Genomic DNA, 14,389 nt, shown 5'->3' on the forward strand with positions numbered 1-14,389 from the left:
TTCATACATACTAATATTTTAGTTCTGTTTAGGTTACATTTCAAGTTCTGTCCCCTGCTGTGTCATACCCTTGATGTGTCCAGCTGTTTGCTCTTGGCTTCCAGTGTAATGTTTTCCCTCAGATAACTGAAATTGTATGCCTGTCCGTTTACTATCAGAACATTTTTCTTAGGAAGGCTTTGTGGCCCCCCCTTCTTTGCATCTTTAATGCAGAGGACCAGTTCTCTCTTTATTCTCCTAGCCTCTATGGAAAGGTCTTTGCCCACTCTAACTTTGGAACTGGTTATGTTTCTTTCATATATTAGTACTGGCAGCTTTAAAAATGTGGAATGTGGTAGTGTAGTTGGTTGAGGCACTGTGCACATTTGTGATGAGGTCACTGTGTTTTTCAATTGACCTAATCATTCCACCCACACTATGGCCCTGGGGTCAAGTCAACCTCTAACAGAAATGAGTACCAGGAATCTTCCTGAGACTAAATGGCAGCCAGCACTTAAGGCTGACAACCTCACCACCGTCTGAGATCCTGATTGTGTAGAAAATGTGGGAGCCTCAATGCCTCACAACCCTATGGACCTCCACAGCTTGTTACAAGGATAGCTTTACTTTGTTTTTACTGGCTTCAAAAGTGATGGAAATTTAATCAAAATTGGATACTCCCTCTGCCTTGCAATTTAGCTACATAATCGATATCCTTGATCATTTCTTCTACTTTCATTGATTCACTGAGCCACTTGGCCACAATATTCAGGGTTTTGAAATAATGTACTTTTATCTTCTCTAGCAGTCCAAAAATGATTACACTTGGTTGTCAACATACGACCGACTTCCATTCTGAGTGACAGGTCATAAGTCGATCTGGTCGTATGTTGGCCATATATTTATTAACAGTATTTTTTAACGTTCTAACCTTTTGGTCATCTTTATAATTTATTTTTAAACATTTTTGCATTTTATTCATCTTTTATTTTTCATTCTTTGTGGTTTTAAATCAACGACCAAGTATATATTGTTTTTTTTTCTCCATCACCCTTTGTTGTGGTATGTTTTGCAAGTCTTGAGACCTCACTTCACATTCTCAGATCTCTTTCCTTTCTGTTAGTATCTCCTTTGGTTTTCCCTTCTTGGAACTTCAGTCACTATGACATGGAATGCTGTTTTCATTTTGTATCTATATAGGTTGTGCAACGTGTGGTATTTCTACATGAAGAACTTATGAAATTGCCTTCATTTCCACGCAAGGCTTTGGAAGCTGATCTTGATTTGTATAAAGGAGGTGAAATGGGCAAGGTAAGCTTTCCAAACTCTGCAAAGATATTTCAGTTTTATGCTTCTCATACTGACTATAGAAATGTAGGAAAAGGTGCCACTAGAGATCTAAGCATAGATGAGCATTTATTTTTGTTGTAAGACTAAAGAATTTAATGTCATTTACATGCAATGAGGGAATATTTAAAAAGCAATGAGGCACTGGTTGTTCAACAGCAGTATTGTTACCATTGATGTTACAGTAAACTTTTTCATTGACATCACTTCATAAGATATTAAATTGGATGATTCAAGTTATATGGACTTACTTTAAGGGGATTATGGGAAGATAATTTGGAGCAGGAGAAATAAATAAATTATTTTTCAGTTTATCATCATTGTTGACTTATAGTTCCAACACTTTTAACCTTTTCATTGCCAAGCCCTGCCATAGAACTACAAACGGAAAGGCTGCAAAAAGTGAATGTTTTGGAGGGGTCACCCCCTTCGTAGCAGAAACAGAAGCTGCATTAGCATAAGAAGAGCCAGATATGGGGGAGCACCGGCCACTCCAAGAGTTTTGACCCCACTATTGGGGGGGGGGGAGATAGAGAGAGAGAGAGAGAGCCTTTGAATAATGGTGATACATCTGCATCTAACTGGAACCTTATAAGGAAACTGTTCAGGACAAGCTGACCTTAAGGAGGGAGCGGTGAAAGTGACGTCACAAATAGAAACCTCAGAAGCAAGGGGCAGTGATACACCATTAGGCTACTGGGGAAGAGCAGCCTTAAGGAGGGAGCAGTGTGATATATTTGATTGATGCATTTGCCAGGCAGCAGGTCTGTAAACATGATACGTGCCTACAACAGCCGCGCAAGCTGTGTTTTCTGTGTGTCTGGCAGTTTGTATAGGATCAGTGACATCACACATCAAAAGTATATGGCATGTGGCATGTTTCCTACATGTCCGTCAGCTTGCAGATGTGTGGTGACGTCACACAACAACAGTGAGTAAAGGACATGTGATATGTGTTTACTGTTGGTCAGTGTCTGTTCCATGGCTATATATGTGAGCCATAGAGAGAAAAATAGTAGCATCGGAATCACGTGAACAGAGCGAAGTGAAAACAGGAGTACAGACGAATATAGGAAGTCAGCCTGAGAGGATTTGAAGTGTGATTGGAAGATTGTATTTGTAATAGTTGTAGTGATTTGAAGTGATAGTTTCTGTGTTGAGTACTGTTGCTAGGAGATGACTAGTGGAAACAGAGAATCCTAGTGTGTGTGTGTGCGTGCGCGCGCGCGCAGTGGTGAATTGGAAAGTATGTTAATCCGTGAAGCACTGTATTGCCTGTATTTAAATGTGATTGCAACCAAAGTGCTAATAAATCCAAGCCTCTGAGCTAGAATCCGTCATTTTCCTCACGCATACTACCCTACACATGACACTACATTTACATTTAATATTGTCGCATATCGGGCGTATATCGCGACAAATAAATTCTCGATGTATTCGATGTAGCGAATTTTATTTCACATTCGCACTTACAATCACCCAAATTACAGATTTATGGTTACAGCTATCTGCAGTTTCACAATTAGTACACTCCAAATGCCAGAATACAACTGACTAGTTGCTGGCTAACTCGGCGGTAGCTCCAGGACTCACTGACTGACTCAGTACAACTCGACTCGGCGACTGTTACAGTACAACTGACTGTGAATAGCCTTCGCTGCTCCCCATGTAGCCTTGATTGGACCATACGGAAAACAGCCTTGTTGCCTGGCGCTGTGTTGCTAGCAACGCTAGCGGTAGTAACCGCTGTTACTACAGTAACAATCCTGTTGCGTCACCGTGCGGAGGAGGGGGAGGGGAGCGCTGACCCCCCCGCCGTGTCACTGCTTGGGGGGGGTTCTCTTTTGCGCAACATGTCACAATATTTTTATTGATTACTCTCATTTACATTGAATGTAAAACGCATTTATTAACCATTTTCAGTTTGAATTTTACATTACACTTATCACAAATGTTCAGTCATATAGTGTAGATTTGTGCACAGTTCTCTATATTTCTTCACAAGAATTACTCAAACTTTGTTCCTTAACCTCACATGCATACTTCACATTTACATCAAATGGAGTCATGGAGACATGAACCAGTGGTTTAGGTTGGTCTTTAACATTGATTACCGATGTGACTGGTCAGGTTATAGCAATCCTCAATTCAATAACAGTTATTTTCTTTCAGGCATCCACATAGTAAAAATCAAGTTGGTTCAGGCTTTGAGAATGTGGAGACGAGACCATCAAATCCTCATCTGGAGGTTGTATCTACAAATATAGATTCTCGGAGCAAAAAACTGATTGATTGATTGACTGGAACATCCAGAAAATAGTTGCTTAACGAATTGCACATTTGGTATAAAAAATGAGGAGTGGCATCGCTATACTGAAATCACATTACCTCATGAACATTAAGGGGTACATCCTGCAATAAATGGGAAAATGTTCTTTCAAAGAGATCAACATAGTGGATTGAAATTAGAGAATTTGCTATCACATATGGTCCAATTTGATAATCATCTATTATTAATGCCAAAACAGTGATGCCAAATCTTTGATTATGTGAAGGCCATTGTGTAACATAATATTCTCCAGTACTCATCCATGTTGATTTTGGAGATAGTTTATGTCCTTAGTTTTGTATGTTACCTGTCCAGTACACAATATATGGCACAAAAAGCCATCAAGAAATCTGGAGGTGAAGTTCATTGTCCTGACACAAGTTCTTATACAAGATGTATATGGACAGGTTACAGCTCCTCTTCCTGAAGTGTGCGGCAAATGCACTCTGAAAGAGGCCTAAATCGTACAGCAAGTGACTCAGTGAATGCTAGTAGATAGATATTCATGTGCAGCATAAACACTTCCTCTTCTACCTGTGCTTTGCATCTGCCATGGTCATTGTGTGCTTGTGGCATGAGTTCATCTGTTTCTGTCAGACTGCAGTATGTTGATGCAAAGACATGTCTGGTGGGTTGCCTGTGATCTAGATACCAGTGCTAGTAGTCTCTTGATGCAATTCTACCATTTTTATTACAAAAACCATTGATGAAATACATATTGGCATATTATGTTTTGCTGTTAACACTGAGTTGCTGTCAGTAGTAGCATGAGCCATAAGTAAATGTAATATGATCTTCTTCATGTGATATGATGAAGGTTCAGCCACACAAACAGTGTAGGATATCAAGACTAAAATTGTAATATCATAACTCTGGAGTACTGTTGAAATGGACAATCACTCGTCTCCGTTTATGCTCCAAATTACCTCCCTAACAGCTTCCTAAATGTTAGCCATAGGACTTTGAATCACCCTGAATAGATTAAGAAATTGCTTACTACAAGGTTTTCTTGTGTCCATTTGTGCTTCTTTTATTTAATGACACTATACAAGGTGCAGATTCTTTCTAATTTCAGTGATTAATTATGAGAATGAGTTAGGGGGTATGTGGAAGAAAATTGGTTCTGAAGACTCTTGCATAACTTGTTCTGCCCCGAAGGTGAGGCAGCAGTTTCTTTGATAGATCAGTAACCATCTACCAAACTACATGGTATCACACTGCATAAGGCTGCATTCAATATGTTCACTGCAATGAGTACCAGAAACATGTTACTGCATTTTTGTAAATTGTGAATTGCAGAGGCTTGTGTGATAAACTCTAACAGTATTTGGGTTTGTAATTACTCTTGTAGTTAATTTGTTGGTAAATAAACTTAATTTGGTATAAGAATTTTTTTATTTTTCAGAGCTTGTACTTCCATTTAATATGATTATGGTTGAATCAACAGCCAATTTTCATGTTTTCTTTCCACCTGAATTCCATCCCATACAACCACTGTATGCATTTAATATGTCTCTTAGTTATTTTTAAACGAGTTAGGTATTATTGATTATTTATTTATTTGTGTAGAATCTGTTCCTTTCTTTGAGCGTTTATTTCATATGTCATTAATTATTTTATAAATTATTTTGATTTTACTGATTATGAAATTATGCAAGAGTCTTCAGAACCAATTTTATTCCACATACCCCCTAACTCATTCTCATAATTAATCACTGAAATTAGAAAGAATCTGCACCTTGTATAGCATGGTGTACAGAGTCTGAATAAAACTGAGTGCCTTATGAATAAGGAAGTCTCTGTCTCTTGGGATTTTTATTGCTGCGAATATTAAGTTATGATGTATGTGGAAGAAAGTGGTTACAGCGAAAGCTTTAGTAGCATCAGACTGATATCCTTTAAATACAAAGAAAGAATGTTAACTTCTAAACTGTGGTGTTCAATGCATAAAAATTCATGTTTTTAAAATGTTTTTTATTTATACAGTTCTCTGTTGAAGTCTGCTGCTGATTCATCTGCACATGCGAATGTAATTTATTTAATGATAGTATTTTTTCCATATCATTATTGTGTTATTGTATGCAATTCTTTATTGGAGTCCATCTTAACACAACAACATAATGGTCAAGAGTTAATATTACGTTAGCTACATGTTTCGGCTTTTGATGCCATCATCAGGCAAACACATGATTACTATATTCACACATTACTGAACTACAATTGCGATAGTAAAGTTGGATACTCAATAACTGTTACATTATAAAATACAAGGTATAAAAATACAATGAATAATAAACTTACATAGGTCATTTCAGAAATAATGCACACAATTTTTTGTTTATGTCCATGTTTATTTTTTTTAATATCTCTACAGTCCTTCAATATAGTCCCCCTGCTTCTCAATGACCGAGTCCCAACATGTGGGAAGCGTTACTATTCCATCCAGGACACCATCTTTGTTTATCTGTCGAAGGCTCGGGTACTGCAGCAGAAAGCTCTTGCAGAGGGGGAAAACAACGGCCTCGTATAGGTTGTTTCAACTTCGGGAATAAGTCGAAGTCTGGTGGACTCATGTCTGGGCTGTAGGGAGCATGAGGCAACACCTCCCAACCGTATTGGCGCAGCTTTTCTGTTACGACATTCCCGATGTGCGGGCGAGCGTTGTCATGGAGAGTGATTGGCCCAGCCTTGAGCAACTGAGGCCGGTTTTTGTGCATTTTTCTGCTCAGATTTTGCATAAAGTCACCGATGATAAACTGCTGTGACACTTATCTTGCACGGAACTCTGTGTCATGATGATTCCTTGGTGATCATAAGCAAAGATCATCATTTGTTTGACCTTTGATTGAGATTGTCAAATTTTTTTTTGGTTTTGGGGAAGATGGACCTCTCCCCTTGTTGGACTGTGATTTCAGCTGTGGATTTCTGTCGGATTTTTTTCCATGTAAAGTGTCCATCTTAAAGTATGACCTTTGATCTTCAATATTCACAATATCCGAGAACCGTGCAGGCTCCATTTCTAACTCACGTTATTTAAGAACAGGCTACATTATAAATGAAACAAAATAACGCGCTTCTTTCTCAAGCCCTAAACTGTAACTGACATGAGGCTCACTGTTTTTGCATCATCTAATTTGCAGTGTTGCCAACCCGTGCATTATTTAGAAATGACCCACGTATTAAAAAAACGAAAGTTATTGAATAGAATATGGTTAAGAACTCTTCATATGATATTGCATATCATGAAGTCAGTTGTTGCAATCTTGTTGCTATATTCCCCCGGACATAATGGTATAATCAAGACTTATATATATATAGTAAACTGCTTGGAGGCTTGTAGTATAGATGTAGTATTATTTGACATTAATTGTTTGGCCAGTACCTCATTTTACAGTGTATTTTGATTTGCAATCTGTATTCCAAACAGAGCAGACAAAATACATTGTAAAATGAGGCACCAGCCAAACAATTAATGTCAAATAATACTACATCTATACTATGGAGGGGACCACTTTCAAGATGATAATGTTCCCATTGTGTGATTAGATAAATAACAGGTTTTAGAGTATCAGTCCGACTATTTTATAGCCGTTTCACATATAAGTGAGCAGAATTCCTGTGCTGTAGTCACGAGAGAGAAATAGTAGCAGCAAAAGAAAATGAGAGAGTGAATTTGAACTAGAAGTGATAATTACAGTGAGTGACAGAGTTCTGAGTTCTCGGTGGAAGATAGCCATGAAAGTTCATTGTGTGAAGACTTCGTGTGTGATTGGAAGACTTTATTCATGTAGTATTTGGAGTGATTTGAAGCTCTTGTTCCTGTGTTTGAATTGCATTACCAGGAGAGGACTAGTGTGTGTCACAGTGAATTATAAAAGTATGGAACCAGCGATAGTGCCGTATGTAAGTGTGATTAAGTGAGGTTATAACCAAGGTGCCAATAAATCCAGTCATCTGAACCAGACCCTGTCATTCTTGTCGCATGTACCATCTTACACATGACAGTATTAAGACTGCAGCCCTCTGGAATGTGACACTATGTAGTATGGTAGATGGTTAGCTGCATGTTGGAGGAACTTGCTGTCTCCACATGTATACAGAACCAACAGTGCTGACAATGCTAATGCTGAGACCTGAAGTTTTTATGGTAGGTTATTAACAACCTTAATGCAAGAAACTTCTATGCTGAAGATGGAGGGAGCAGGTGCTTCCAAAATATTGTTAATCAACTACCATAAGATCAAGGCTCAGTGTTTGTACTGTTTTATTTATTTGTTCACTTAATTTCTTGGAGTTCTCACCATGGTGACTGTGATGAGTACTGTCTTCTGAGATATGATGCAGCATAGTTTGACAAATGTTAATTCAGTTTTTTGTTGATCTTGAGCAGGAACTTCTAGGACTGGATGTGCTACATAAATTCATGTGGGTGCGACTCATTGCCAGGATGTTTGAAGCAATGGCAGGGAACTTTGCCTATTCTGGTGATATCCACTTGTTCCTTAATGTTCTCAATGGAGCTGTGATACTTCACAGTGAAGATGCGTGTATTCTCCGTTATGTAACAGCAACATACATCAATGCTGCTCATAACTTCAAAAACATCTTTTCCACTAATGGGTAAGTTTATCTTGTATCAATGCTTACGTCTTTACTAATGCAGCCAGCAATTCTTCCAGTCAGGCTGAATTAATGTTTAAAACTGAATCACAGTGATCATCATCCATTTGTGCCTTCACCAAGTTGGATCATCTTTTAAAGAATCCTTCTCCAGTGTGGATGAAATGATGATTATGAATAATAGTGACTCAGGAGGTGTGTGGGAGTTAGCAATCATGGATTTATTTATTCTTGTATTTGTCGGGAAGAACAAAGACAAACTTTATCAGGTTAGTGAAAACTAGGACTTGAGGTAAAGACCTCTCATATTTGAAGCAGATGCTGTGTTTCATTATTTGTTTATATATCCAACTATTTTATCATGCTGTATCAACTTCTGAGGTCATATTTTGTCACATGTAATACTGATGTAGTGCAATGATTATGGATGATGATTGGAAAGTATGTGGAGGAAGGTACTTACTCAGCATATGCTTTGAAGGAAGATACAGCAGTCATGATATCCAATTACCAGCTGGGATTTGAACGTGACTATTTATATAGTGATCTTGGTCAGATTGTTACAAGACTTCTACATATGTACTTCTCTTTTGCAGATATCTGCTCATAATGCCCACATTGCTTCAACTATACTCAAATCATCAGACAAATAGACTGGTGAAGACGACTGTTGAGTACACTGTCAAACAGTTCTATTTAATGAATCGAAAGCCATTTATTCTCCAGATGTTTGGTAGTGTGTCTGCTATTTTAGATACTGATGATGACAACCAGTATGGTGATGCTCATAAGGTAAATACTGTCTTAATACTCTTTTAAGTTGATCAGTACATTTTTTCATCATTACAAGGGGACATCTTGTAATGCTGAATTTCCTTTTTCATGGGATTCTACATACATCAGTAAATCTCTTATGTTGTTGCTGAATATTATATTAGTAGCTAAAGCTCAGGCTTTTCTCAAAATAAAATCTACTAAAATTGTGTATTTCTTAATGTTACACGTCTATTTCATTGTTGTAACTATGACATTACAAGGTAATAAGTCATGTAAATAACATATACATCAGTTTATGCATTAAAATGTGTATATTTGCTTAGTAATGAGGTACAGGTGGGTGCAGATTCCTTTATGCATTATACCTCATACAGTCTCATAGCAGCCATTACAAGGAGAACAGGGAAGACAGAAGGATCTTATTCAACAGGTGTATTTAAATTATTTACAAGCTTCATTCTATAAGAAAAAGGGAATTCATATCTCACAAGTCATAGTCAATTCTTTAAATATCAAACACTATTATTACCTTAGTAACTTATAATAACAGAGGCACTGCAGTAAGTTTGCTTATATATCAGGCTATTATTATAATGGTTCATAACAAAGGTTTTTTCATTATACCAATGTTGCATTGGACATTATCCATTGCATGATGATGCTGTTTTGATCAGCTTCAGAAATTGTGTCATAAACAGTTGGCTGAATAAATTTGTCTTGAACAGCTTCAGCATGTGATTCTCCAGCCTCTCTAGTGATGTCTGTAATTACATATGGATATGCTGTCATAATTAAGTTAATCAAATGATTTTATTTCAGGTGCAGTCTAATTGTCTGTTCAATCTCTTACTCAGTTTGGAAACACCATCACCAGATCCCCTAAATATAGGTGAACTGGTAAGAGAAGAAAAGCCACTGAAGGCAATAGATTTCTGTTACCATGATGAGAATGAAATGGTAACTGTTCTTGATTGTATTTCACTATGCGTCATGGTAGTAGCATATGCTGCTGACTCAGTCCGAGGCCATCAGATGCTGGTCAGTATTATGAAAGTAGATAATATTCAATTTTCAAATCCTGGCCTTGTCTTTAATAAGCCAGAACAAAAATAGTTGTATCTTTCACTTTCAGTCCACAACTGCCCTTTGAGCACAGCTGATCAGAAAATAGTTGCATTAACCAACAGTACACAACAAACAGAAAGTCAACACACTTTCAAGAAAGAATTCTTCGAACTGCATCACATACTTCTAAAATTTCAACAAAACCACCACTGTTCTGCACCCACAGCATGCAAAACTGTATTCACCAAAGACATGTAACACTGGCGAAACAACAGTCTAACCTATCACAACAAGCACACCAAGATCAACCCAACTATTATACTGACTGTACCTAATTTCAATATTTAACATATAATTTTTAACATTCAATTTCAACTTTTGTTTTTAACCTTTAATGTACTATAAGGCAGTTGCATGAGATGTACCAAAAATTCAGTGAAAATATTTGCATTATTGTATTTACTAATATGGATCCATGTTACCCAAACTATTCAATAATGGTGGTATACAAGGTCTGGCAATAAAGTTTGTGAACTTGCCACCATTGCTTGCGATGGCAGCAGTGGACAGAAACCTTGGTATGGTTTGATGACTTTGGCATATCAGCATTTCACAGCTGTGTTATTGTTATCTATGGCAGTCTCTTTCTAAGTGGCATCTATTATTTTCTGAGCGTGTTTCGGTTTGCTGTCATGAACAACTCATTAATCATGCAACATGACAATACATCTGCTCACACGTCACTGTCTGTGAGGGAGTTTTTAGCTAGTAAACAAATAACCATTGTGCTGGAACACCATTCCTATTCACCGGATCTTGCCCTCAGTGACTTTTTTCCGTTCATGAAGATAAAGGGAATATTGAAAGGAAGGTATTTTGATGACATTGATGACATCAGGAGTAATATGGCAGCAGCTCTGGAGACCATTCCACAAAACCAGTTCCAAAATTGTTTTGAAGGTTGGACTAGGTGCTGGCATCGGTGCATATCTTCCCAAGGGGAGTATTTTGAAGGTGGTGACAGTGATTTTCAACAATGAGATATGAAGCACTTTTACCACAGTGAGTTTGCATACTCTATTGTCAAACCAGATACATTGACATAATCCACCTGAAGATGATCAAATTGATTGAAACATATAATGGTATACGTAGGTTGTACCGAAAGTCATGAGCAACTTTTTTTTGCATGCAAACCTGGGAACAGCAGACAAAAGAGAGTATGGTGGTAGGTGAAACCAGCTGTTGTGTTAAACTTGAGTGTCTTGTGATGTCAATAGCTTGCATCACATGACCAGTATCACTCGTAACAAAATGGCCGACAATGATATGTCATTTCGCCAGTGTGCTGTCATCGAATTTCTTGTGAAAGAGGAAATCCCTGCTGCAGAAATTCACCAGAGACTTCAGCGTGCTTACAGAAGTGTGTGCAGTGTTCGAAGATGGGTGAAACATTTTAAAGATGGGAACACCAGCATCGAAGATGAGCCTCGGAGCGGTCGTCCTCGAACAGCCTCAACTGAACGCAACAAGGAAAGAGTGGATGAGATAATTTAAGATGACAGGCATGTGACTGTGGAAACAATAGCCCCAAAACTTGGAATAGGGCACAGTGCAGTACAAGAGATGATTGAAAGCTTGGGCTATAGGAAAGTTTGTGCTCGTTGAGTCCCGCGGTTATTGACCGAAGACCACAAAGGTCAGCAAAAAGCCATCACCTCAGAACTGCTGCAGAGATATTGACATGAAGGCGATGATTTTTTGCTCTGTATTCTGACAGGTGACGAAAGCTGGTTTCACCATTTTGAGCCTGAAACGAAATGGCAGAGTATAGAATGGCACCATTTGCAATCTCCATCAAAAAAGAAGGCAAAGACAGTGCCATCAGCTGCGAAGGTGATGGGTACAGTCTTCTGGGATGCAGAGGTGTTTATTCGGGCAGAATTCCTGGAACCTGGGCAAACCATCAATGCTGCTCGTTATGTCCAGACGCTGCACAAGCTCCATCGTGCATTGCGCGATAAACGTCTGGGATCAAACATCATCATCCTGCATGACAACGCTTGCCCCCATGCCACTCGCCTCACATTGGAAGCAATGGCAAAGATGGGGTGGGAAGTTCTTCCACACGCCTCTCACAGCCTTGATCTGGCACCCTCCGACTACCATCTTTTCANAAAAAAGGAAGTATTAACACATTAATATTAGTTTTACTCTCTCGTAGATTGTCGTGTTGATGGCTACATAAGTACCCATACCTTTACTGACTGCTAACTTACTGTACATTGTCATTCTTGAGAACCTGATAGTCACTTAATAGGTCAAGAAATTTTCTATCTGTGGATGTAGAATATTTATTAATGTGTTCTGAAGAGCATGCCACTTACCCTTTCCTATACTTTCTTTCTGTTTCTGTGTTATTTAGTGTCTTCCTGAATAAGGCACTGTAGTCTGGCAGAGAGGAATCAGCATCTTGGAACAGCATATTGCCCCCATCTTCAGGGTAGAATAGTAAGCTGCTTGGGATAATGAGGAAACTGATATGTAGAATACAGAAAGAGACAGGGCTCTGAGAAGGCCAGTGATACGTGGTATCCTCTGTATGCATCAAATCTTTGAGGGAAATGGGTGAGGAGAATTTGAGTGAGGAAGTGCGGGTGCAAAATTGAGTACTTCATGGTTTTGGGAGGAGTATAAATGCAGCTTGTAGGGTTTCAAGTAAGTTGATCCACAGAGGTTTGCAAAAGAGCAACTATGCTGAATGCAGATACATGGATCAGAAAGAGAGAGAGGGGCAGAGAGCAAGTCAGCCCACTGGATCTCGTGGAAGGGCAAAAATGGTTGCCCTACTTGGTTTACCTCCTTAACCCCTTTCTCACTCATAATGCAGAGGTGACCTGCATTTGACAAGTAGCTCATTTGTGGAACCTCAGAGATTCATTTTCCTCCATTTCCCAATTTTTTCTCCCCCATATTTTTGGCTGATGGTACATGCATGCTTCTGGATAGCTTTTTCATAGGGCTGTGATTGGTGCTTCAGTTGTTCTCACCTCTTTTCACCTCAGAAAATTTTTGTTCCAGTTGGCCTACTGGTGTCCCATTCCCTCCTTTCCCTATGCCTGTACCATCATTCGCCTGCATGGCTTACTCTACTGCCCTGAGGATTGAGGCAGCTGATTCCTCCAGAACTGAGTACCCTACTAGACTTTTTGACATTATGTCTTGGAAGACAGTAATTTTCATAGTTACTGGCACGAATATTTCAAATCTCAAATACTGTATTATTAGAGTCATCTGAAGGGCATTCTTGTATTTGAATTTATTATATGTTGTAATATTCTGACACCTTATGGGGACTGATCTGTTTAGTCTGAAATGTGAATGGGGACTAGAACTATAGCTTCCAAAGGATGGACTATAACAGACAAGCCCTTTTAAATGTTGTGACATTACTGAATCTGCATTGAACCAACACACAGTGTAGAACACACTGAACGTATATACGCCCAGACAAGAAACACATACACCATATTTTATGATTGCATAACATGAACACAAAAGCTAATGAATCTGCATTGTTGGGAGCTATAACATAGCAACGGCTAGTGAAGACAAACTGAGAAGATGTAGCGTATGCTGTAGTGAGAAGTTATGTGCATCAATTAGTGAGGGTGCTATACTTGCTTGTAGTTATGATTTGTAAGGAGTTCAATAAATTCAATTACAAAAGAAAACTATGTGTCTAGTCACTAACATGTGAAAATATTGTCACATATGTTGTAGACTTGTAGACAGGGTCTGAACTGGGGAATCAGTTTATTGCATATTCACCAATTGTAACTACAATTAATTATGACACTCTCAAGATTACTGTACTTATAACACATAACTACAAATGATTATAATCCTCTAAATATAACTGTAACTATAGCACAGAAAGCAAAGTCGTCAGCACCTGCTTGCTTGGTAATGCTATCAATCTTGAAGAATCATTGGTCTCTCAAATTACTTCTCGAACTCTGGAGCACACTCACGCTTACTCCACACTTCACACTTACTTCCTTACATGGCTGACCATGTACAGAACACCTACTTCAAGGGTTCAGTTCCTTGTATCTGTTGTAACTGATTGTTTATGTGCTTGTTGTCTTGGAAACGTGCATGAACCGTTGCCTAGCAAAATAGTTAATTCCTTGTCTGGCTCCATTATATCAGTTTTTTTATGTTTATGGAGCCATTGCCTGGCAATGGACACCTGGCTCCAACTCCACT

The 14,389-nt window shown here is 38.5% G+C and overlaps 1 protein-coding gene across 1 annotated transcript in view; it reads left to right on the top strand.

Annotated features, from left to right (window-relative positions):
* Window positions 1-14,389, top strand: part of LOC111869153 (protein unc-80 homolog) — a gene marked incomplete in the record, with an annotated part of 381,072 nt that overhangs the window by 266,852 nt on the left and 99,831 nt on the right. The window contains 4 exon segments of the mRNA XM_033753297.1: window positions 1,180-1,290; window positions 8,046-8,275; window positions 8,872-9,067; window positions 9,872-10,090. Coding sequence (XP_033609188.1) covers window positions 1,180-1,290; window positions 8,046-8,275; window positions 8,872-9,067; window positions 9,872-10,090 — 756 coding nt within the window.

The sequence above is a fragment of the Cryptotermes secundus genome, unplaced genomic scaffold (assembly GCF_002891405.2).
Source record: "Cryptotermes secundus unplaced genomic scaffold, Csec_1.0 scaffold821, whole genome shotgun sequence".
Lineage (NCBI taxonomy): Eukaryota > Metazoa > Arthropoda > Insecta > Blattodea > Kalotermitidae > Cryptotermes > Cryptotermes secundus.